The sequence below is a fragment of the Kogia breviceps genome, chromosome 9 (assembly GCF_026419965.1).
Source record: "Kogia breviceps isolate mKogBre1 chromosome 9, mKogBre1 haplotype 1, whole genome shotgun sequence".
NCBI lineage: Eukaryota > Metazoa > Chordata > Mammalia > Artiodactyla > Physeteridae > Kogia > Kogia breviceps.
In genome coordinates, this window is record NC_081318.1 from 13,372,065 (window position 1) to 13,396,720 (window position 24,656).

At 35.9% G+C, this 24,656-nt stretch overlaps 1 protein-coding gene across 11 annotated transcripts in view; it reads left to right on the forward strand.

Annotated features, from left to right (window-relative positions):
* The window catches only part of BRAF (B-Raf proto-oncogene, serine/threonine kinase), a 146,561-nt gene that overhangs the window by 99,389 nt on the left and 22,516 nt on the right, over positions 1-24,656 (forward strand). For 8 of the 11 annotated variants that reach the window (XM_059073484.2, XM_059073483.2, XM_067041984.1 and 5 more), the window contains 6 exons: positions 220-356; positions 1,333-1,450; positions 3,585-3,669; positions 4,694-4,870; positions 20,845-20,891; positions 21,698-21,816. In XM_059073484.2, coding sequence (XP_058929467.1) covers positions 220-356; positions 1,333-1,450; positions 3,585-3,669; positions 4,694-4,870; positions 20,845-20,891; positions 21,698-21,816 — 683 coding nt within the window. The remainder of the gene's footprint in view (positions 1-219; positions 357-1,332; positions 1,451-3,584; positions 3,670-4,693; positions 4,871-20,844; positions 20,892-21,697; positions 21,817-24,656) is intronic. The other 3 variants (XM_067041987.1, XM_067041989.1, XM_067041990.1) reach the window with 1 other exon arrangement.

The following is a 24,656-nucleotide window of genomic DNA, read 5'->3' on the forward strand; positions in this document are numbered from 1 at the left end:
GAAAGCTAAAAGTATAAAACTAAAAGAAATTATAGTTTTTTAACTTAAAGCTAGTCACCAAATGAGGCTCCTTTTTTGCCTGTCCTTTCCAAATGGTCTGTATTAGAACATATACTGCATTTTAAAAATAAGTCTAAATCTCCCTCTACCCTTTGCCCCCAATAAGCTAATGTACTTGATCCTCCTTTAACAGATATATTTTTCCTTTCACTAACTTAGGATCAACCACAGGTTTATCTGCCACGCCGCCTGCCTCATTACCTGGCTCACTCACTAATGTGAAAGCATTACAGAAATCTCCAGGACCTCAGCGAGAAAGGAAGTCATCTTCATCCTCAGAAGACAGGAATCGAATGGTGAGAGTATATGATATCTTTTTTCCTCTAAGTTCTGTCTTCTCAGAAATCATAGCCAAATGTAATGTCACCTTTTAGATATATGGTATATAGTGGCATATATGTCCATATTTGACACAATTCCCATAATCAAATAAATTTCAGAACTGATAGTTTTTCGCTTAAGAACAAAACACAACACTGATTTTCGCTCTGAACTCTAATATAATTGAGTAAAAGGCAGTTTTGGAAGAGCAAGAATAGTGTTCTGTTTCTAAACTATGGAAAGAGAGTAAGCTAGTATTTTACGAGACATGATTAGGCATGTATATTCTAAAGAGTTGGTCTGAAATACAAATATCTACCACAGGACATTCTTCCCTAATGAAAAATTAACTGTCTGCTGTAAATTAAATCTATATTAAAAACTAATCATTTTAGCAATAGTGTATGTTGGATATGTGGGTCCTTTATCATCCCAAAGTGATTGTATATGTTGATAAATTTTTTTAAGAGAGAGATTGGGTCAGATAAGATATATGAGGAAATTTAGCACTGACTGGGAGAAAGTAATTAGATTATCAACAGCCATAGTACGTTAACTTTTTGGCCTTTGGAGCCAAACTAGTCACAAACGTATAGCACTTATCTGGCTTCTAGTAGTCTTCCAAATGATAAAAAAGCCACTTTATTTTATTGATTTTAATAATAAAATTCAATAATAGTAACATTTCTCATACCCAATAAATAATTTTTATTTTTTAATAAACTATTTCCACCCTAATACTGACTTAGGTCTTAAACTTAAGTTCTGTATTGTAAGAATCATCCTACTATTATTCCTCTGGAGTATGGGTTTTTTTGTTGTTTTTTCCAAAGTTCTTGCTCTCTTCCTAACTTATGTCCCTTTCAGGAATAGGGAAATGTACTTAGTGTGAAGCATAAGATTTTCCTTTTTTATTTGCCTTGGCTTGACTTTTACACTATTTTTATCAAGAAAACACTTGGTAGACGGGATTCAAGTGACGATTGGGAGATTCCTGATGGGCAGATCACGGTGGGACAAAGAATTGGATCCGGGTCATTTGGGACAGTCTACAAGGGAAAGTGGCATGGTATGTATGTAATACAGTGACCTTGTCACAAATTATAATAATAGAATATAATAACTTTTACAAAAAAATATCAAAGGGAGTATTCACTGTTTTCATCATTAAGCTAATTTTGATCAGATGCAAGAGTCCTCCAAAGGTTTATAACAGAAATTATGGGAAATAAAAACTGGATTCACAGCAGCCAGAAGTTTAATCATTATACTACATAATAATTTTTAAAGATGATGATCCTCCAGATGAGCTAGTCCAGAATATTTGTTTTTATTTTTATAAGTCTTTCTGCTGGTAATTTTATTTGTATTATAAACCACAAGTAAACATATAAAAAGAGTACTTACCAAAGGAAAGACTGGACAGTAAACATATAAAAAATGTTCAGTCTCTCTAGTTGTGAAAGAATTATAAATTCAAAAAATAGAAATCATTATTGCCTCTCAAATGACTTATATTTCTTTGAAAAGATAATCAAATGGACAAAGTTTTTTTAAAAAATTGATTATATTTAGAGTTGTGATTGTAATGCTGCTGGTGGAAACATAAATTGCTATGAATTTTCTGGAGGGCAGTTTGGCAATATGCACATAGAGCCAACAATTCCATTTGTAGAACAGGAACAAACAGATGTGTGTGCAAGTATATGCATTAGAGATTTGATATTAATGAAAAATAGAAATAACTTAAGTGCTCATTAATAGAGGAAGGAATAAATAAATTGATAACCTCCATATATGATTATATAGAAATTAAATTGGTATGGTAGATGTCTATTTTATGGAAAAGTGTGTGGTATATTTTAAAAGCAGCACGTATAATATCCCATATTATGCTACATATAAATATATATAAAATAATTTTTTAAATGACCATCAGTATTTTAGTATATATCTTTTTAGGTTGCCTTTTTCATATGTATTTATAAATATTTATACTGCATACATATAAAAGCCTAGTAGGGTATACATCAATAGGTTAACAATGGTCATTTCAGAGTGACATGATTATGGGAGATTTTAATTTTATTCCTTTTGCTTTCAAAATGTTTAATTGTTTAATTTTAAGTTTGATTTTTTCTTTTTTTTACTATAAGCATTTTATTTGATAATCAGGAAAAGTCAGTAAGTTAGTTTAATTCTATTGAAATATACGTGCAAAAAAGTACACATAAGTGTACAAGTAGCTAAAATTTCACAAAGTCAACACACTGTTCAATAAACAGAACATTACCAGCACTCTAGAAGTCCTTATGCTCTCTGCCCCCAAGGGTAATCACTGTCCTGACCTAAACAGAAATAATACAGGATGTACTCCTTTGTATCTGGTCCTTTTTACTCAATATTGTTTATAAGATTCATCTATATTATTGTATGTAGTTGTAGGTTATTCATTCTCTATATAGTGTTCATTGTGTGACTGTAGGATGACTACCTACTGTGTGATGAGCATTTGAATAGTTTCCAGTTTGGGGCAATTATGGATGCTGCTTCTATGCGTATTCTTAGTACCTGTCGTTTGGTGAACACATGTGTCCAAGTTGTTTGGTATATACCTAGGAAAGAATTGTGGGGCCCGTAGTAGGTACTGCCAACAGTGTTTCAAGTGGTTGTACCAATTTATACACCCTTTGGCAACATGTAAGAATTGTACCTGTTTCACATGCAGTTTTGTGTTTTTTAAATAATTTTCCTAAGTAAAAAGCAACAAGTGATTCATGGATTTGAAAAGGTGTTAAATACTCTGATAAAGAAGTCTGCAGTTTTCTATTTCAGCCAAGTTCCATTGGGCCTGTCAGCTGCAGTTTTAACATTCAGTTAGTGAATGCGTCTAATTTAGTTTTGTTAAATAACTAGGAAAATATCATGGGTGTTTAATTGGTTAAACTAAATTTCCAGGGAAAAATGAGATTGGCTGTTTTTTTGGATTGGTATTTTGAAATACTAGTATAGGAATATTATTGTTAGTTTAGTTTTTATCCTTAGAAAATTAATGCAGTTTAGGAAGTTAAGGTATAATTTATTTGCAGTTTTATAATGGTATAGTTTTAAGGCTGTGGTAATTAGTGAAAATACCCTAGGTTTTTTTATATTTTTAAATTTTAAAAATTGGAATGACATTTGGAATGGCAATTACCTTTTAGGTGATGTGGCAGTGAAAATGTTGAATGTGACAGCACCCACACCTCAGCAGTTACAGGCCTTCAAAAATGAAGTAGGAGTACTCAGGTGAGCTTGTGTGAATCACGTTTTCCAGAGAAGTTATCTTGATCAGCTTGTGTTTTCCATTGGTAGCCACTGTTAGCTTTAAAGATTTACTTAACATGAATAAAACAAAGTTTGTCTGAGTGTATTTTGTCTTTAACTGTATTCTTTTAAGTGGTATGCAACATTATATGGTACAGCTGATAGAAATATTAATCCTAGAGTGAATTAATGGAAATATAGTGTTCTGATCATGAGAAGTAATACTTCCACTTATGGAGACAATGCTCTCAAAATTCTAAGCTTATCAGAACACATTCAGAGATTGTATCAAGCCCTGGAACTTGAAGAAAATTAACAAACTAGAACATGTCCAGGCAAGGACAACTTAGGTGGGGAGGATTCTGGAACTGTAACTTAGGGAGAAAATAGTCAACAGAACTGAGAATATTTAGGTCCACAGAAGGCTGTTAATGTTCAAGAGGATATAAACTTACTCTGTTTCATTGCAGAGAGCAGAACAGGGAATCCAGTGGCGGAAGTTGTAGGAAAATGATTTTTTTCTCAACCTAAAATTTTACTAATACCAGAACCACTTTAAAAGAAAAAAAAGAGGGGACTTTCCTGGTGGTCCAGTGGTTAGGACTGTGAACTTCCACTGCAGGGGGCACAGGTTCGATCCCTGCTTGAGGAACTAAGATCCCACATGCTGCACAGTACAGCCAAAAAAATTTTAAAAAGAAAGAAAGAAAAAGAGTAGTGGAAACAGGCTACAGTCTCAGTGATAAACTTCCCATAATTGAAGGTATTTAAGGAATCTCTAGTTGCCTATCTATGAGGTATACTAAAAAAGATGTTTATGAAAAGGGTAGGATGTTAGACTAGACAATTCCTAAAGTCTCATCTAAATTTATCCTTCTGTTGGCTTTTTAAAACATACCTTTTTCTGACAACATCTTATTAATAAGTAGACTGCTTTGGCCCTCTTTTTTAACATTTGCTAAAATTTATCAACATTTACTATTTACTGTCACATTTCTTTTTACAGGAAAACTCGACATGTGAATATCCTACTCTTCATGGGTTATTCAACAAAGCCACAACTGGCTATTGTTACCCAGTGGTGTGAGGGCTCCAGCTTATATCATCATCTCCACATCATTGAGACCAAATTCGAGATGATCAAACTTATAGATATTGCACGGCAGACTGCACAGGGCATGGAGTAAGTTCCATTCTGTTAAATCTCTTGTAAGTTACCTTTGAAGACCATTGAGGATATTTTAAAGGTTTTAGCTATTATTCTTTTGACTTACATTTTCAGTTACTGTCCAGCAACATGTAGACACTTTTAACTAATGGCTAGCAATATGATATTAAGAAATAAAAGTCTCTAGTATAGTCTTCAAAACATATATCAAATATTTGATAATAAATATGTGACTACAAATTTATGTTTAGCATGCTGTAATTTAGCTAAGCAATAGGGGTTCAAAAGACAAAAATAGGCAAAAAAAAAAAAACCCAGTAAAAAGTCATTAACAGTTATTGAAGTATATAAAATGATTGTTAGTTATCCTTTCAAGTTTTTTCCACGTACCCATATTTTCTATTGCAAAATGATCATCTGTGTGAAACAAAGTAAGAGTAAAGTAAAATGAAAGTCCGCATTTTGATCCTTTTTGAGGATTTCAAGTTGACTTGTTCATATCCGTTGAATTTTGCTGTGTAATTTAAAAGATTAAAAGTTTCTCTATAAAATTTATCATGGGCCAAAATAGGAAACTGACTACGAAGGATAAATTTTACACGCAAGTACAAATAAACAGGTAAATCAAAAGGTAAAATTAAATAAATTTTGAAGGCACCTTGATGAAAACATTTAAGTAAGTAAAATATGTTTGAAAGTTCCATAGGTAGTTTAAAAATATGCATGTGTCTTAAGTTAATTTAACATTTTATAGTATACAAATGGCTTTCACATGCATAGGCCATTATGTCATTTAATCTTTATAATGTTATGAAGTAGATATTTTTATTTTATGTTTACAGATAAGGAAACTGAGGTTTCTAAATGACTTGTCTAGACTCCACATTTAATAAGCAGCAGCAAAGGCGTTTAAGTCAAAATTTTTGACTCCCAAACCATTATTCTTTCCCCATAACCACTATACTGCTTTTACATTATAAAATTAGAATAAAAAGGTAAAAGAGTATACAGGTACTAATGCCTAAAACTCTGACTCAGGATCATTTGTAGCAAATAAGCATAGAACCAAGACTCAAAACCAGATCTAGCTGTTAAATCTTCCCACTGTCCTACCCTCTCTGTCTCAAAACTAGGCAATATATCTGTAATTTAGATTCAGCCAAAATCCTTATTGCAGCAAATTATTACCTTATTCAATAACATTACCACTTATCCAGTAGACTTAAAACAATCCCACCTCTGAATCTGAATCTGTTCAAATCTGAAAGATTCTATTAAAATCTTGCAAAGAGGGACTTCCCTGGTGGCACAGTGGTTAAGAATCCACCTGCCAATGCAGGGGACATGGGTTTGAGCCCTGGTCCAGGAGGATGCCACATGCCACGGAGCAACTAAGCTTATGGGCCACAACTACTGAGCCTGCGCTCTAGAGCCTGCGAGCCACGACTACTGAGCCCATGTGCTGTAACTACTGAAGCCTGCGCACCTAGAGCCTGCGCGCCGCAACAAGACAAGCCACCACAATGAGAAGCCCGTGCACCGCAGCGAAGAGTAGCCCCTGCTCGCCACAACTAGAGAAAGCCCGCACGCACAGCAATGAAGACCCAACGCAGCCAATCAATTAATTAATTAATTTTTTAAAAAGTCTTGCAAAGAGTAAACCTTGGCCAGAATGGTAAACATTGAGAGAGAAACAAAGCTTGTTCTGCTCCCACCCCACCAGTCTCTTTGCTGTTTCTTCAGCAGGCCAAGCATGCTCTTTCCTCAGGGCCTTTGTACTTGTTATTTTCTTTTGGGGATAAGTACTCATGCCACAAATATTCATTGAGCTTCTCTCTTTTGTCTCTGTTCAAATGTTGCCTTTTAAAGGAAGCCTTCTCTGATCACCTTATATAACATTTTCCTGCCCCACTCTGTCACTCTATACCCCATTCTTGTTTTTGTTTTTAACACCCAATTCCATATAACATATTTGTTTATTGTCTGTCATCCCCACTAGAATACAAGCTGTACAAGAGCAGGGGTCTTGTTTTGTTCATTTTTTAATCTCTAATGCCTAGAACAAGGCCTGGCCTATGATAGATACATATTACAAAAATTTTAAAATGAAACCGATTACACGTGTACAACCGCATATTATTGATAGGTTTACCTTCCAGAAGAGAAAGCAGTCACATCCTTGTCATATCAAAACTGAGAAATGTCAAGAAAAGGAAAAATAGTCAAAAAGGTAATAAAAGAATAACGGAGGGGGAAATGCTTTTGCTATACACAGAGGCAGCAGAGAATAGTATTAAAAATTGTTTTAGAAACAGTAAGGAGACAGTGAAGTGCCAGTGTCGATTAAGGTAAGAAGTGATGGGAGAGAAGAACACTATCAACTTGGAATCGTTCTGTGGTCTGGGGACTAGTTAGTTAAGAGGCAATATTTTCCCATTACTTTACAGTTTGGGATCGATAAGTATAAAGCTTTACAGTCAATTAATTTCTCTAAAATACTTTGCTTACATTTTTAAGTAACACTATATGATGAGTATGTCTGGCTATGAATGTAGATCATCCCATCAGTTTATCCTATATTTAAATAGCTGAAAAAGTATTAATTATAAAATGTAAGGCTTCTAACAGATTATATTTTTTATTACCAGCTGAAAGTTAACCAAAGAAGATACAATTCCCTTTGGTTCTTTATAAGACAATATATACAACTGGGGTTAAATGTACCAACACATCTTTAGTTTCTGAAGGCTTTGGCAGATTGCAAATCCTCTTATTAAAGTGGCTGTGTGATTTTCAGGTTAAGGTGACAGGTTTTTGCTCTCTTGAAACGCCACCAAAGCTATAATAATGAAAATTTTTTTGAAGCATGAACATATAAAGATGGAGAAAACAAAGAGGAAGAAAAGAACAGCAGTAACATTTTAGAAGCTAGAAAGCAGATGGAGAAGTGATAATGGACATAGTACACCCAAAAAAACTAAATTATTAACTGACTGTGGAAAAATGGAAACCAACCTGATTTGTACCACAGAATTCTCAAGTCTCAAGTCTCAAGAATTGGCACTGTGAGGTTATCTCTGGAGGAGGAAGAGTACATAAATGAAAAGGCCTGTCCTAAATGTTTCTCTAAATCCCTTCTGCTCTGTGCCACTGTGTAGATACCCCATCCCTGTCCTGGCAGTACACTGGAGATGTATTCTCTGGAGAGGGGAGAAACTCTCTGGACCCAGGACGAAGGGGGAAATGGGGGTGGGGGTGTGTGTGATTGACTGCTTACTGAGTGATGAACGGAGAGTTCCCCAGTACTCTCTTTTCATTTGCTTCCCGGACTCCTGGCAGCCACACCTTCCCCTTCAGGCAGGAGATTGGAAGAGTTTTGTCTGAGGAATCTTACCAGCCAAGAGTAAAGACCCAAAGGTAGTGATATCAGGGATTCCACCTAGATGGGAGTACATGGGAGTTCAAAAACAAGAAGCCCATCTGTATGCTCAAAGCTTTCCGTAGCCTTTTAGTCTCAATCGGAGTAAAGACAAATTCTCTCTCAATTACCAGACATCAGAGGGAAAGTCTCTGATGCCAGTGAGAGAGAACAAATGGGGGAAAAGGCAACTAGGAATAAACAAACACAATGCAAGGAGAAGAGATACCCCCCCCAAAAAAAAACCCTTTCACTTTTCTCAGAGATAAAAGATTTTCTATGAAACAAGAACAGATGCTTTATAAGGAACATTCAGATAACAATTTAAAATGTTAAAATGCTGATATTTAAAGTACACTGGAGGGCTTCCCTGGTGGCGCAGTGGTTGAGAATCCGCCTGCCGATGCAGGAGACACGGGTTCGTGCCCTGGTCCGGGAAGATCCCACATGCCGCGGAGCAACTAAGCCCGTGAGCCATGGCCACTGGGCCTGCGCGTCCGGAGCCTGTGCTCCGCAATGGGAGAGGCCACAACAGTGAGAGGCCCGCATACCGCAAAAAAAAATAAAAAAATAAAAAAATAAATAAAGTACACTGGAAATTACTTTCCTTGCAATTATTAAACTTGGTTAGTGGGGAAATCCATACAAATGTCAGGTTCCTCTTCCCTTGTCTTCCACCATCATTTCACAAAGAACAGAACAAGCTAGATGTAGCTGACCAGTAACTCCATAGACTATTTAAATAGCTGCTTAATAATGTACTTCTGCACAGCCTCATTTCGAAATAGTCTGCCCCCTACATGATTTCCAGATGCTGTTGAAAGTGATCTTTTCTACTTTGCAAAATTGACTCTAAAGTCACAGGGTATAAGCAGAATAAGAGCATCCTATCTCATTGTATAAAGTACTGAGGTCACAGTCATTCATAAGATAAAAACTTTAGTAATTAGGAAGGTTGAATCATTGGGACTTTCAAATATGTCACCTTTATTGATTATAGAATATAAGCACACGGTGAATGAGTGACATTTCTCCTGTGTGGTTCTGTTCTCTCTCTTCAGTAAAAGATCATTTCTGATTCCTAGATTAAGAGAGCAGAGCTATTCTAGTGGTAGATAATTAAAGACTCACTCTTAGGAATCAGGGTTCATGTAGTATGTTTATCATCTTCTCACCTGATAGTCATTGATTCAGCCTAAGGGCCAGGGTATTTTAAAGAATAATGTTACTAAAGAAATTTCAGGACTCATCAGTCTGTCGTGCTTTCTTTGCAGGACTTTTCATTTCAGTCTAATATTCATAATTTTAAATTTAGCTTTATTAGAAAATTGACTAAATGTTAAATCAAGGAGGCACAAAGAAAAGGTGTGGTCTGTTGTTTACTCACAGGAGTGTTATATTATGTATATAAGGTGATTAAAAATAATTTGGGGATAAATCCTCACAATTTACTTTTTAAAATAATGAAGCGTATGCCTCCTTTTACTCATAAGTAAACCTAGTTACAGGAAAGAGAGAAGGATGAATTGAAGATGGTGAACATGTATTAATGATTGAAAATAATTCTAATTAATCGAAGAATAATTCTAGCAAACGTCATTTTCTGGTAGATAAAAACAGTAATTGAGAGGAGGATGCTGATAATCACAAATAATGCAATTAAAAGAAGTACACTATTTTTTACCCACTGGAATTGGGAAAATTCCTAAATTCTCGCAAGGTTAAGTGTTGATAAAGGTTAGGGGAATTGCTTACTGGGACACTCCTGATGCAACCAACCACCCTGGGGACATTTTGGAAGTATCTGTTAAAATGTAAAGTGTCTGGGGCTTCCCTGGTGGCGCAGTGGTTGAGAGTCCGCCTGCCGATGCAGGGGACACGGGTTCGTGCCCCGGTCCGGGAAGATTCCCACGTGCCGCGGAGCGGCTGGGCCCGTGAGCCATGGCCGCTGAGCCTGCGCGTCCGGAGCCTGTGCTCCGCAACGGGAGACGCCACAACAGTGAGAGGCCCGCGTACCGCAAAAAAAAAAAAAAAAAAAAGTAAAGTGTCTGGTCTACCCACAAGAAACACCAGCTTTTGTTCCGAGAGATATGTATAGGAAGAGATGTATTACAGGAAAATATATAATAGTGAAAAATTGGGAACATAAATGTCCATCAGTAGAGGACTGATGAAGTTTGGTACATATGTGCAGGGAAAGAATATATAGCAGAAATGAATAATATATGTATCAACATCAGCTTTACAATATGTCCAGTGAGAGGAGCAAGCTGTAGCATGAGACCACTTAAAATTTTAAAAACAAAACATTACATATATACTTTTTAAGTCTTACATATATGTATGTAGAAGTATTAAAGCAAAGATTAGAAGGTATATGCCAAGCTCAGTAGTTGTTGTCTCCAGGAATGGCAAAAAGGGGTCAAGATGGGGATAGCTATCAAGGAGAGAGGGGCTTTAGCTTTACCTATATAAAATTCTTGTGGTTTCTGGCTTTTAATTAAAAAGATTCTACAGTTGTGTTTTACTTTCACAACCTTTTTACAGGTATAAAATTTTTTTAAAGACAGGAGGCAAATGTGTAAAAATTTAACAGGGTTAAGTATGGTGAGAGTAAGTGATTTCTATATTAGCCTTTGTTGCAGTTTTTCTTAATTTCAAAATATAAGGTATTATAAGGAAATACATAATCATTATAGAAAATTTAGAAAGTGTAAACATAAATAAGCACCAATACTCCACTGAGAGAAAAGTACCATTAGTGTTTTGATGTGTAGTATTGTGTATCTTTTCAGAATTCTGTATTTTAATACTGTATACAGTGGTTTGTTGTTGTCATTTTAAATATGGAATCACACTGGTTTTACCTTTTTTTTTTAAACTTGCTCTTATTTTAGATATCTTTACTGATCAATAAATACTATGTTGACTCCAGCTCTGATACTACTAGTAACTCCCTCTTTTTTTAATACCAACTATGTTTTGTGTTTTTTTATATACAGTAGTATATTTAGCAATTACATAATACTTTGTGCCAGACACTGTTCTGTGTACTTTATATACTATCTCAGTTAATCCTCAACAACCCTGTGAGGTAGATCCTATTATTATCACCTACTTACTGATGGAGAAACTACAGTTTAAAAGGCCAAGTGACTGGCCGCAAGCCCTTTGGCTCCAGAGTGTATTTCCTTAAACTCTACACTGTTCTGCTCCTTCAGTTTAGTCAGTCCTTTCAACACCTCAAGTGGGCCCTTAATGCCATGCAGCAATCATACTTTCCCTTCCCTGGTTTATTGCTCTTCCTCTCTCATAGACACTGTCATACTTCCTTTATCCTCAGTTCTCCAACACCTCTTTTCCGAGAACTGTCAGCTGATAACCTTGCTTGCTATTTCATTAAGAAAATCTGAAGCACCCACCACAATACCTACCTACCTACCTACATCCATGCCCAGTGTTTCTGTCTTATCACTAAGAGTAAAAGCCAGTCCTTCAATTTTGTGCACTAGATTCCATCCCCTTTCTCCTACTCACTGACATCTTTTGAGTGGCTCTCTCCTGTACATCATCGGATTTTCTCCCATTTTAAAACATCTTTCTTATCATGCACATTTGGAAGAATGCTGACAATTGTTGAACCTAGGTGGAGGGCACCAGGGCATTTATTGTACTCTTCTTTTAATTTTTCTCTATGATGAAAAATTTTCATAATAAACAAGTTGTGGAGGTCCCTTCCTTGATCCACTTCCCTCTGAAGCTATCACCTCATTCCTCTTGTTTCTCTTATAGTAAAACTTCTCAACAGAGTTGTTGATATGCACTCTCTAATTTTCTTCCCTCTCCTTTTTTCTTGGACTCCACTCCAATCAGGCTTTTTTGCCCCTGACACTTCACTGAAATATCTCTGAATAAGATAATTACCATGTTGCTAGATCCAGTGGTTAAATACTCAGTCCTCCATCTTTTTGACCCATCAGAAATATATAATGCATTTGATCACACTCTTTTTCATGAAACCTCTTCTTAATCCTTTAAACTCTACCACCTGGGAGCCTTTTCAAATGACACATTTTAGGCACCATCCCAGATCTACGGAATTGAAGACTGCATTTTCACAGGATCCCTAAGTGATTTGTATGCATACTAAAGTTTGAGAAGCACTATTTTAAATCATATTCTGATTTTTCTTCTCCTTACTATCTGCTCCTTCTCAGCTAGTTCTTTTTCAACTCCTTAACCTCTCTAAATATTGGAATAGTCCAGGGATTACGTTCCTTCGGTAATCTCATCCAGTTTCATGAGTTAAAATACCATTTAATTACCTTTTCTATGCCAGTCTCCAGCCAGTTCATTTCCTCTGAACTCCAGACTGTCATATCTAACTGTGTGCTCCACATCGCTTGATTGTCTAATGGGCATCTCAAATTTAACGTGTCTAATTCTGAGGTCCTGATCTTTTTCCTCAAGCCTGCCCTTCCAGCAGTCTTTTCATCTCAGTAACTGGCAACTCTGTTCTTAGGCTGCTTATGCCTGACATTTTGTACTTACTTTTTGACTCCTTTCTTTTTCTCATACCATACAACCAATCTATTAATCAGCTTCTGTTAGCTCTATCTTTAAAGTATATCTAGACTCTTACAACTTCTCATCACCTATTCTGCTCTCACCCTGATTCAAGCCACAGTTATCTCTTGGCTGGATGAGTGCCTTGCTTCCACCCTTACCCACCTTCGGTTTACTCTCAGCACAGCAGCCAGAGTGGTCCTTTGAAGGCTTTGGTCAGATTACGTTGCTCCTCTGCTCCTCCAGTGTCTTCACATTTCATGCAGAAAGGAAGCCGAAGTCCTTATAATAGTCCTTGTAATGTGACCACCACCACAACCCTCCCTCCCCCACTGCCTGTTTTACTACCTCTCTCAGCTCATTAACTACTCTTCTCCCTCTTGCTCTTCCTGTTCCAAGCCATCTGCCTTCTTTGCCATTCTTAGAACATGGGAAGTACACACCTGCTGTAGGACTTTACCCTTGCTAGTCCCTCTGTGCCTGCTGTGTTCTTATCCCATATCTGCATGACTCCCTCCCCTCCTTTGACTCTTTACCCAAAATGTCCTTTGTAAAGAGGCCCTCCCTGGCCTAAAATTACAGCCCCCTACAACTTAGCATTTTCTGTCTCCCACCTATAGAATACAGTATATTCTACTCATACATCTTTTTTATTTTCTTCTATACGAAAATGCAAGCCCCTTGAGGGTAGGGATTTTCTGCCTTATCTCCAAGACTTAGAACAGTTGTTGCTTAGCACATGGTGGGCTTTCAATAAATATGTGTTAAATAAATGAAAGAAAAAACCTATGAAGGTGAACATAATTATTATCTCCATTTTACAGGTTAGGAATCCAAAGCTTAGAGAGATTATGTCATGTACCCAAGGTCATATGGCTAGTAAGTGATACAGTTGGAATTCAAAGCGAAATCTGTACACTCAAAACCCATGCCCTTTCCACTATGCCTCTCTGGTCATGTCACTTAGGTCCTCTGGGCTCTGGTTTTCCCATCAGCATAAGGAATTCAAAGCGAAATCTGTACACTCAAAACCCATGCCCTTTCCACTATGCCTCTCTGGTCATGTCACTTAGGTCCTCTGGGCTCTGGTTTTCCCATCAGCATAGGTGAAATTATTGCCTTTTTGCTTGCCTCACAAAGAAACACAAAGGTTATAAAACCAAGTGATGTAAAAATATCCTGAGAACTTGAAAATGCTTTACGTGTACAAGAGGGTGATAGTAATTCTTTGTTTTCTTATAGAAGTTTTACAGTTTTTGCTTTTACTTTTAGTTCTTCAACCCACTTCAAACTGGTATGAGGTAAGGATTGAAGTTTTTTTTTCCTCATACAGGTATCCAGTTGTCCCAGCAACATTTGTTCAAATATCTATCCTTTCCTACATTGAGCTGTCTTGCTCTTATAAATAAACAAATATCATGCTTCTGATTTTATGTATTTGGGCTTGTGAATGTTTCAAGTGAACTTAAAAAGAGAGAACAGCATAGTTTTTGCTCTTCCATCAATATCATGATATTCCATGTTTACAATACATTCTCATTTATTCTCTTCAGGCCAGTGTTGTACTTAAGAAACTATGATGAGAATATTTTCCAAAGAGAGATTATACCCTCTCTAATGCAGATCCCAGCTAGGAAACAAAAAAGACATACAAATATCATATTCATGGACTAGAAAACTCAATATTGTTAAGATGTCTGTTCTTTCCAAATTGATCTATAGAATCTATAGGTTCAGTGCAGTCCCAGTCAAAGTCTCAGCAGGACTTTTTGTAGAAATTCACAAGTTGATCCTAAAATGTATATGGAAATGCAGTGGCTCGAATAGTCAAGACAGTTTTGAAAAAGAACAAAGTTGAAGGACATTTAGTGTGAAATTTCAAAACTTTCTATAAAGCCACAGTAATCAAGACACTGTGCTATTGGCATAAGGATAGATGCGTGAGTCAACAAAAGAGGAAAGAAAGCCTGCAAATATATCTATTATGTCTTTGGTCCGTTGTCTTCTTTTTTTTTTTTAAACCAAGATGCTAGGGCAATTCATGGAGAAAGGATAGTCCTTTCAACAAGTGTTGCTGGGACAACTGTATATCCATATAGGATAAATAAATAGCCCTTTCCTGATACAAGGCATGAATATTCATTCAAAATGGATCACAGACCTAAGACTAAAAGCTGAACATCTAAAACTTCTAGAAGAAATACGGGAGAAAATCACTGTAGCCCAAAGATAGGCAAAGATTTCTTAGGACACAAAAATTAAGAACCATAGAAGAAAAAATTTGTAAATTGGACTTGATCAAAATTCAAAACGTTTGCTTTTTGAAAGACATTGTTAAGGAAATGAAAAGACAAGCCACAGTCTTGAAGAAATTGTTTGCAAGATACATTATCTGGTGAAAGAATTGTATCCAAAGCATATATAGGACTCTTACAACTCAGTAATAAGACAAACTACCCAGTGAAAAAATGGGCAAAATATTGAAGTAATTTATTAAAGAATATAAAAGAATGGCAAATAAGCAATGCAAAGATGTTCAATATGTTAGGCATTAAAATAGACAAGGTTCCGCTGCACACCTGCTAGAATGCGTATAATCAAAGCCAACAGTACCAGGCTTATTAGCAAGGATGCAGAGTAACCAGAATTCTTACACATTGCTGGAGAGGATCTTAAATGGTACAACCACTTGGGCAGTTTCTTTTAAAATTAAAATTACCATATGAGCAATTCTAATCCTACTTATTTCCCCAAAAGAAATGAAAACAAGTCAACAACAAAGATTTGTACATGAATGTTTATAGTATGTTATTCATAATTGCCAAAAAACACAACAACCCAAATGTCTGACAGGTAACTGGGTAAGTTATGGTATATCTGTACACTCTTAATACTGCATGCAGCCAGTGTGTGAATCTCAGGATCATGCTGAGCAAAAGAAGCCATATGTTTTCATTTATGTGAAATTCTAGAAAAGGCAAAACTAATAGCTAGTGACAGAAATCAATATCAGTGATTGCCTGAGCCTAGGGTGGGTGTTATTAATTGCAGAAATGTGTGAAGAAACTTCTAGCGGTGATGGATATCCATCTTCATTGTGGTTGGTCTTTAGACAAGTATATGTATATGTGTTTGTGAAAAACCCTTTAAACTGTGCATAAAAATTGGGTGCATTTTGTGTTGTATACTAGTTATACCTCTCAATAAATCTGATTTTTTTAATGCGAGAGAAACTGAAAAATCTAAGTAAAAATAGAATTTAGGCCACTATAAAGCACAACTGGAAAATGTGTGAACTCCATGTATTAAGGATTTTAATTATTTTAAAGTGGTGATTACTGAGTACACAGGAGTAGCAGAATGGCATTCCCTTCAGTCTCGCTCACTTTCCACATTGTGATTATGAGGGCTTGGAGGGCAACAAAGTAGAAGGGAGACCAGAATTTGAAACTGTATTTGGATAAAATAACACCTTGTCACCACCGTCACACATACCAGTCCAGTCAACTGCTAAATTCTCTATTGGTGTCAGAGGAGAGATTTAGCTTGCTGTGTGAAGACTGATGAACTTTTTTGAAATTGTGTAGCATTAGATGAAAGAGGACTGAAGTGCTAATGTCTGTGTAGGCCAGTCGTTTGGTTTTAGAAATAGTAGAAAATACAAGAAAATAGCAGCAAACTTGAGTGAGAGATACTTGAGGCTTTTATAAATAGACTAGACTGGTAAATGCCTGCACCTGCAGATGGTGTAGGCATAGTATTTGAATTTCAGCAAGGTATTTGAATAATATTTCTCATGATATTCTTGAGGATAAGATGGAGGAGATATGTAACAAACATGAAGAATTTAACTAGGTTCATAACTGTATTGTCATACCTGAAGCTCTTAAGCTAGGAGACTTTTGTCCTCCTCTTGAATATGACTGCATATTTACAGATAACTTAGATGAGGGCATCATTAGCATGCTGATCTTTTATAACTTATTTTTTAGTGAAAACTAAAATTTTAATAAGCTGAAATTACAGGTCATGTCTACAAAATATGAAATCTTACCCAAGTCCAAAAAAGAGAAGTATACAAATTTTGGATGAGGAAAATGGTTTTGTAGGAGCAATGCAAGAACAACAACTCTCTAGGGCTGTAATTGAATATAATTTTAATTGGAGTCAGTAGAGCGACTGTGGCTGCTGTAATAGTAATGGCTGGCGCGAGAAACACTTTTTCCCGCTGTAAGGAAGATGAAGATGAATTTGGGTTTTGTTTTCGTTTTTCTGTTTTTTGAGATTCCAAATTCCAAATACAGTATTTGTCTTTCTCTGACTTATTTCACTTAGCATAATGCCCTCGAGATCCATCCATGTTGTCATAAATGACAGGATTTCCTTCTTTTTTTATGGCTTATTCCTATGTGTATATATGTGTGTATTACATTTTATTTATCCATTCATGGACGCTTAGGTTGTTTCCATGTCTTGGTTGTTGTGAATAATGCTGCAGTGAACATGAGAGTGCAAATAACTCTTTGAGATCCTGATTTAAATTTTTTTGGAGATATATATATATATATATATATACACCCAAAAGTGGGATTGCTACATCATATGGCAATTCCGTTTCTAATTTTTTGAGGAACCTGCAGTCCGTTTTCCATAGCAGCTGCACCAATTTATATTCCCAACAACAGTGCATAAGTATTCCCTTTACTCCTCACCAACACTTGGTATTTCTTGTCTTTTTGATAATAGCCATTCTGACAGATATGAGGTGATATCTCATTGTGGTTTTGATTTGCATTTCCCTGGTGATTAGTGATGTTGAACACCTTTTCATGTATGTACCTTGTTGGCCATTTGTATGTCTTTGGGAAAATGTCTATTTTTAAAACTAGATTGGGTTTTTTGCTACTGAGTTGTATGAGTACTTTATATTTTGGGGGTATCCCCTTATCAGATATATGATTTGCAAATATTTTCTCCCATTTGGTAGGTTGCCTTTTCATCTTGTTGGTGGTTTCCTGTGCTGTGCAGAAGCTTTTTAGTTTGGTGTAGTCCCACTTGTTTGTTTTTGCTTTTGTTGTCTTTACTTTTGGTGTCAGACCCAGACAACTTGTCATCAAGTCCAAAGTCAAGGAGCTTACTGCCTATGTTTTCTTCTAGGAGTTTTATGGTTTCAGGTCTTACATTTAAGGGGAGGATGAAGATGAGAATCTCACTCTAGTTCGTGTTGATCACATCAAATCTAGAGCATTGTATTTCCTTTCGGGGCATCATATTATGGTCTAAAAAGAATGTTGAAAAGTTGAATCTTGGATAAGACCTTGGAAGAAGCAGTGTAGAGAACAAATTTTACTGGATGATTTGCCAGCTTTAAGATTAAATTGAGTCTGTAGATGGACACTTTTTCTTTTACAAGGAAGGAGACTCTTAACAAACCTATCAAGAGACTGATATTCATTTAGTTTATAGCATGTTTTTTCTTTCCTGCTACTTTTATAAACGTAAAAGGTTCTACTTAACATCTTCGAAAGGTAAGAAGGAGGTCTAATTTAATTGTCCTATGTAATGGATAGACTTTTGCATCATCTGTAGCAAAGTCAGTTTATTCTTGTTCCCTTCCTTACCCTCAAGCAGTTATGTGGTTGTTGGCGCCTTCCATTGTAACTGTTTGGTGCTTAGGAAATTATGGTTTAGTGTCAGCCTATATAGAATTATATAGGGTAGCAATTACTCTGGAATATTATGTAGGGAATGAGGTATGATACCTATCCCATTTTTCCATCTGGGAAATTAAAGTCTCTTTTCTTTCCAACCTTCCATTATGTAGACCTGGATTTCTGTTCTTTTGCTGCTTTTGTTACAGAGGTGTTACAGAAAGAGTTCATTAAATGAGATATACATTAGTAAAGCAATTTCTAAACAATAAAGGATTACACAAGAATAAAGTGGGCTTCCCTGGTGGCGCAGTGGTTGAGACTGTGCCTGCCAATGCAGGGGACATGGGTTCGTGCCCCGGTCCAGGAAGATCCCACATGCCGCGGAGCGGCTGGGCCTGTGAGCCATGGCCACTGAGCCTGCGCATCTGGAGCCTGTGCTCCTGAACAGGAGAGGCCACAACAGTGAGAGGCCCGCATACCACACACAAAAAAGAATAAAGTAGTGTTATTTCAAGTTGCAGCTATATGCAACTTTGGCCTATAATAGATTTATGCTGTTTATGGTTATGTCACTAGCTCAGCCATCATATTTATATCTTGTTAATTATCTAGTACTTTCCTGGTCAGAAATTTTCTCTCTTCAACCCTCTAGTTACATTTCTGTCTACCTTATTCTTGCTGTATTTCTTTGTATCAGATTTGTTGAAAGGATTGACACTATCCATCAAGAAATACCTTTATCTTCCCATCTTATAACTTCATCCTGCCTCCGTATTTTCATGTATACCATCCATTTGTTGTTATTGTTGTTTTTAATTTCAAAGGAGACAGAATGTCTTTTCAAAGAGCAACACCTTATCTGTGCACTAAATACCGGACTGAAGCCCTGAGCTCCACCGCCAGCACCATCACCTGTCCCCTTTTCTTTCTAATGAGGATAAGGTCTCCCCATCTTGGAAGAGCTTTTGATTGAGACTCATTTTTCTCCATCTGTTTTTTACCTTTGTTGCCACTGCAGAACTTTTTAAGCAAATGAGACCTATGACATCATGGTTTTTTTCAGTGGAAGAGTGACAGTGTGATGTAGTATATCAAATGTTAGGCCTGAAAAATCATAACAGCAAGATAAGTTCAGATTGTGATAAATGCTGTGAAGGAAGTAAACAGTATCATGTAAGAGTAATTGGAGGAGAAGGAGTTACTTGTATAAACAAGTAATTTTAAATGAAAATTTGGTCTGAGAAAAAAATATCAAGATATTGATCTCTGGATGAGAAAATTTAATTGAAGGTGAGAAAGCATAAATAATAAACTTAATTATTTGCAAATCTCTCATTTTTAACAGTGTTCATTACATAATTTTGATTATATCATTTGAATTTTAAGGTTTTACTTTAAGGCAAAATTTATTTCCTAACAGTCATTGTTAGATTTCAGAAGTCTCATATGTCTGTTCTTTCCAGTATTAAATGAAGAAAAATAACCTTGACTAGGACATTATATGCATCTCACTGTAGTTGATTCAACAGATATGTATTGAATACCTACCACATGCCAGGCACTGTACTAGGCACTGGGGATAAAAAGAAATAAACTAGACACAGCTCTTTCCCTCAATAAACTCAAGTAAGACAGTTTTTAGGGGTATCAGATGATTTAAACTTATCATTGACTTTGAAATAGATTCACTGTGTCCATTACATTAGAAAGTTAGCTCCTCACTAGTTTTAAGAAAGTATTTTAAGAATATATAATTCTACTTTTAAAAATGGTTTTATTTTATCAAATGGAGTTTACATTCCAAATAGAAAGTGAACATAGGCAGGTTAAAAAAATACATGAATCAAACTGTTAAAATAATTACTATGTAACTGAACAGGGGAAAGAAAGATCACTTGTGGTTGAGTCTTGGGAAAGCTTCACTTAGGAGTCATAATGTATATTGAATCTTAAAGAATAAGTATGATTCAGTGGAGAATAGAATGAAAGCTAATTTGGTGTGAGAGGGGAGCATTGGTCACAGAGATGGGATTAAATACCAAGGTATACTTAAAGGACCTGGATAAATAGGCTTGACTGGAGTGGAAGGTTTGTATTGGTAAATAGTAAAAGATAAAGCAAAGTCTTTCAATAGAAAAGATTTTGGTTGTACCATAATAGTAATATGGTCCTAAAATCCTTAGTTCACTTGCAGTCTATTTTACTATTTCTTATTTAAAGGGGTTATGTACAGTTTGCAGTTGTATCATGATTCTAAATAAATCTTTATTTACACCCCTAAATGTGTTCTATAGATACTGAGGCCAGAGTCTTTAGCTCTACTCAGGTTAAAATGATGTTTTGTTTTTCAGTTACTTACACGCCAAGTCAATCATCCACAGAGACCTCAAGAGTAATAGTATCCTTCCTGAATTTGTCTGCGAAGTTTGAAAACATCCTGACCTTTTCTCCTGCATTTTATCTTCACATTATGTAAAAACAGTTTTCATGCTAAGTTCAATAATACACTGTAAAGGGAATTGATAAATGGGTTTACACAAGAGTATAGTAGTATAAGGTACTACAACCTGCTTTTGGTTTTTGAACAATTGACCATTACAAAAAAAAACCTATCAAATCATTATGATAGTAGGACTCTTTGATTGCTTGTTTATGTTCTATAAGCACTATAAAATGCATAGTTTTGTAGCTATCTGCTAGTTTCTTTCAGTGCTCTGACCTTGCTCAGTGGTAGTTGAGATGCAACTGAAGGCTCTACATTATATAACAATGAGGTGAGAAAAACGTAATGTTTCTTCTTCCATAAGCCCAGGTTAAGATCCTGTCTGCCAGTTGCCTTCCTTCATTCCAGTGAAGAGCCTTTACAGCTTTCCCAGCAGTGCCAGAAGGATATTTGGGCCTACATTACTAAAATCTAATGGGAAAGTTTCAATGTCTCCCATAAACTTAGGAAAACATCTCACCTCATCCTACCACATTTCAAGCACCAGATATCTTAAAAGCAGGTCACAGAGTCCAAATAACACTAATTATTTTTAAAACATATTTATTAACTTTAAAAGGAAATATGAAGTACTATACTTCTTTAAAGAATATCATAATATATAGAATTATAGAAATTAGATCTCTTACCTAAATTTTTCATAATGGTTGCTTTGATAGGAAAATGAGATCTGTTGTTTTCCTTTACTTACTACACCTCAGATATTTTTCTTCATGAAGACCTCACAGTAAAAATAGGTGATTTTGGTCTAGCCACAGTGAAATCTCGATGGAGTGGGTCCCATCAATTTGAACAGTTGTCTGGATCCATTTTGTGGATGGTAAGAATTGAGGCTATTTCTCCATTAATTAAATTTTTGGACCCTGAGATGCTGTTGAGTTATTAGAAAGTCACTGAAGATTTCAACTATAGTATTTTCATAGTTCTCAGTATTCACAAAAATCAATGTTGATCTTATTTTATATATAAATAGATTTTAACTTTTTTCTTTATCTTTAAGAAGAATATTATGAATCCAGTTTCAGTATATTTCAAACAAAAAGTATATTTTATAAACACTGTTTAAATTTTATTCAGATTGTCTCTTTAAAATATTTTGTGTTCAGAATGTTCTGTGTATCCTGTTTCAAAAAAAAAAGTCTGCGATTTAAGCAGGTGTGATCTGCAGCCATGATTAAGATTTCAATAAAAGAATTACTCCTTTTAAGAGAGAGGCTGTTTCACAATCTTATTTAAGCCTAAATTGGAAAGTTACTTTCTTTAGACTAGAAAGAACTGTATAATTATGGGCAGCTGGGAAAGGAAAGACAGAAAGAAAAATGAAAGGTAGATTTTTAACACTCAGTTTTGTGTGCCCTACATAGCTCTTTCTTTTTCTTTATTCCTATTTCTGCTTTGTGGAAAATAAGAAAGAGAAGTGGAAGAGAAGGGAACTAAAACTTCTTTGCAGTTAATTTCAGCAGGCTGTGAAAAGGGCAGCATAGGATCATTTTCTTAAACCGGCTGTTCTCAGGAGGGTCCTTAAGACCCTTTCAGAGGTCCCCAAGGTCGTCCTGTGTGAAACTAGGTTTTTCTTCATATTCTTCAACACATCAGAGCAGATTGAATGCATAAGCAAATATGTGACTCTAGCTGGCTGCTGTTAAACCAGTCAAAAAGAATTGCAGGGACTTCCCTGGTGGTCCAGTGGTTAAGACTCCACGCTTCCACTGCAGGGGATATGGGATCAATCCCTAGTCGGGGAACTAAGATACCACATGCCACGCAGCGTGGCAAAAGAAAAAAGAATTGCAGTACTGTTCTTCTCACTAAACCTTGTTTTTGAAAATACAGTTACTCTTCATTAAAAAATGGGTGATTTATGTTAACATCTAATGACTGTTTTGTTATTTAAATTAATAAATATTTTAACAGTTTCTCAGTTAAGTTTTAATATGATGAATATCCACAGGTTTAATCCACATAAACAGAAGCTTCTTGGGGTTGTCCATAATTTTTAAGACTGAAAAAGAGTCCTGAGACCAAGAAGTTTGAGAACGTCTGCTCTAAGCAGAATACAGCGTTTCCCAAAACTCTTAGTGCAGTTTTAAGCTTTAAATAACTGAATCTGCGGTAAGACTTTGGGACACCCTGCTGGAAATAGAAAAACTGCAAGGGCTTTCAAAGCTACATTTGCCTAAATTCCCTGAACTTATCTGTAGCAGTTCCATAAAGAGAATTCCAAGGTAGGATTCTGAATTAGTCAAGATATGCCTAAGGTTAAATTTGGCCATGATCTCTTGTAATAATAACTGACATTAGAATGGCAGGGTGGGAAGGGGGCGGTATTGGACTTGGAGTCAGAAGGTCTGTACTCTCGTGGTCTGTTTGACTCTTAACTTGCATGTTTCTTGACCTCCTCCAAGTCTCTCCATCTTTAACATTGGGTTGAACTAGTGGATTTTGAATGCATTTTCTCAGGTTTAGTAGTTAGAGTTAGCTATATTTTTTTCTTCAATATATGTTTGTTTTAATAAATAATTATAAACAAGAAGCTAATTAATAATTGTAATCTGGATCTCAGATACCTTTAAGGCATATACCTTGTAACAAAGATAACAATGTATCCTAAGGGGGAGAGAAATTGCAAAACCTACAATTATAAAGAAACAATTGTTACATGTTTTAAAGGTGTGTTTATTTTAACTACTGCGGGGAAAGTTAGGCTCAGTCAAATCTCCAGATTTGTCCTTTTCCAAAAACCTTAGTTTATGCAGTTTATAGACTACTATTATACATGAAGGTTTATATTTTCTTTTAATTTCTTTTTTGTTGATACCTGGGTAGATGGGTTCATCCTTTATTCCATCAAGCTGCGTTTTAAGACGAGAGATTAGTCAGTAGTACACTTACTTAATTGTTGAGTAAAATCCTTTTGAGTTGATATTGCCTTCAGAAACAAATATGGTATATCCATAGACTAGGAGAGAAGAGTTTGTTCAGAACCAAAGGTTATGTAATTCTCTGAATTACTTACAATAGTATTCTCAGCCTTGCTTTATTTAATCTTAAAGAAGAAAGAAACTTCTGTGAAAATTTTTACAAATTACTAAATTAATTGGATAAGTCATGCGTTTCTTATAAATAGATCCCATACGACCTTTCATCAAACCATCTACCAACAACAGTGAAGTAAAACTAAATTTCAAAAGGGTAGTTCTTACACTGTCCCTCACAGAAATTGTGTTCTGGCTTTGAAAATTACGTCTGCATCATAACCAGCCTCTTATATTCTGGCTTGTTCATTACATCACAGTTGTACGTGGTTTATTTTGCGCTGTACTACCAAGAGCAGTTATCAATAAGATATATGACAAAAGCAAACAGATACAACCTTCTTCACTGCACGCCCCCCCAATCCTTTACTCTCATCTGGATCTCCCACACATCTTTCATCAGTGATTCTCAACCTTGGTTGGACATTAAAGTCATCTGGGGAACTATAAAAACTCACAATTGAAGCTGTTCCCATCCCCAGACTCTGATGGTATATTATTGGACTAGAATGTAGTCTGGATGTTGAGAGGTTAAAGGCTGCACAGGTGAGTCTGTTTTGCAGGTGAGGCTGGATGCTGTTACTGCCTGCCTTGTGAGATAGCCTGACCTGCCTTACCCTGACCA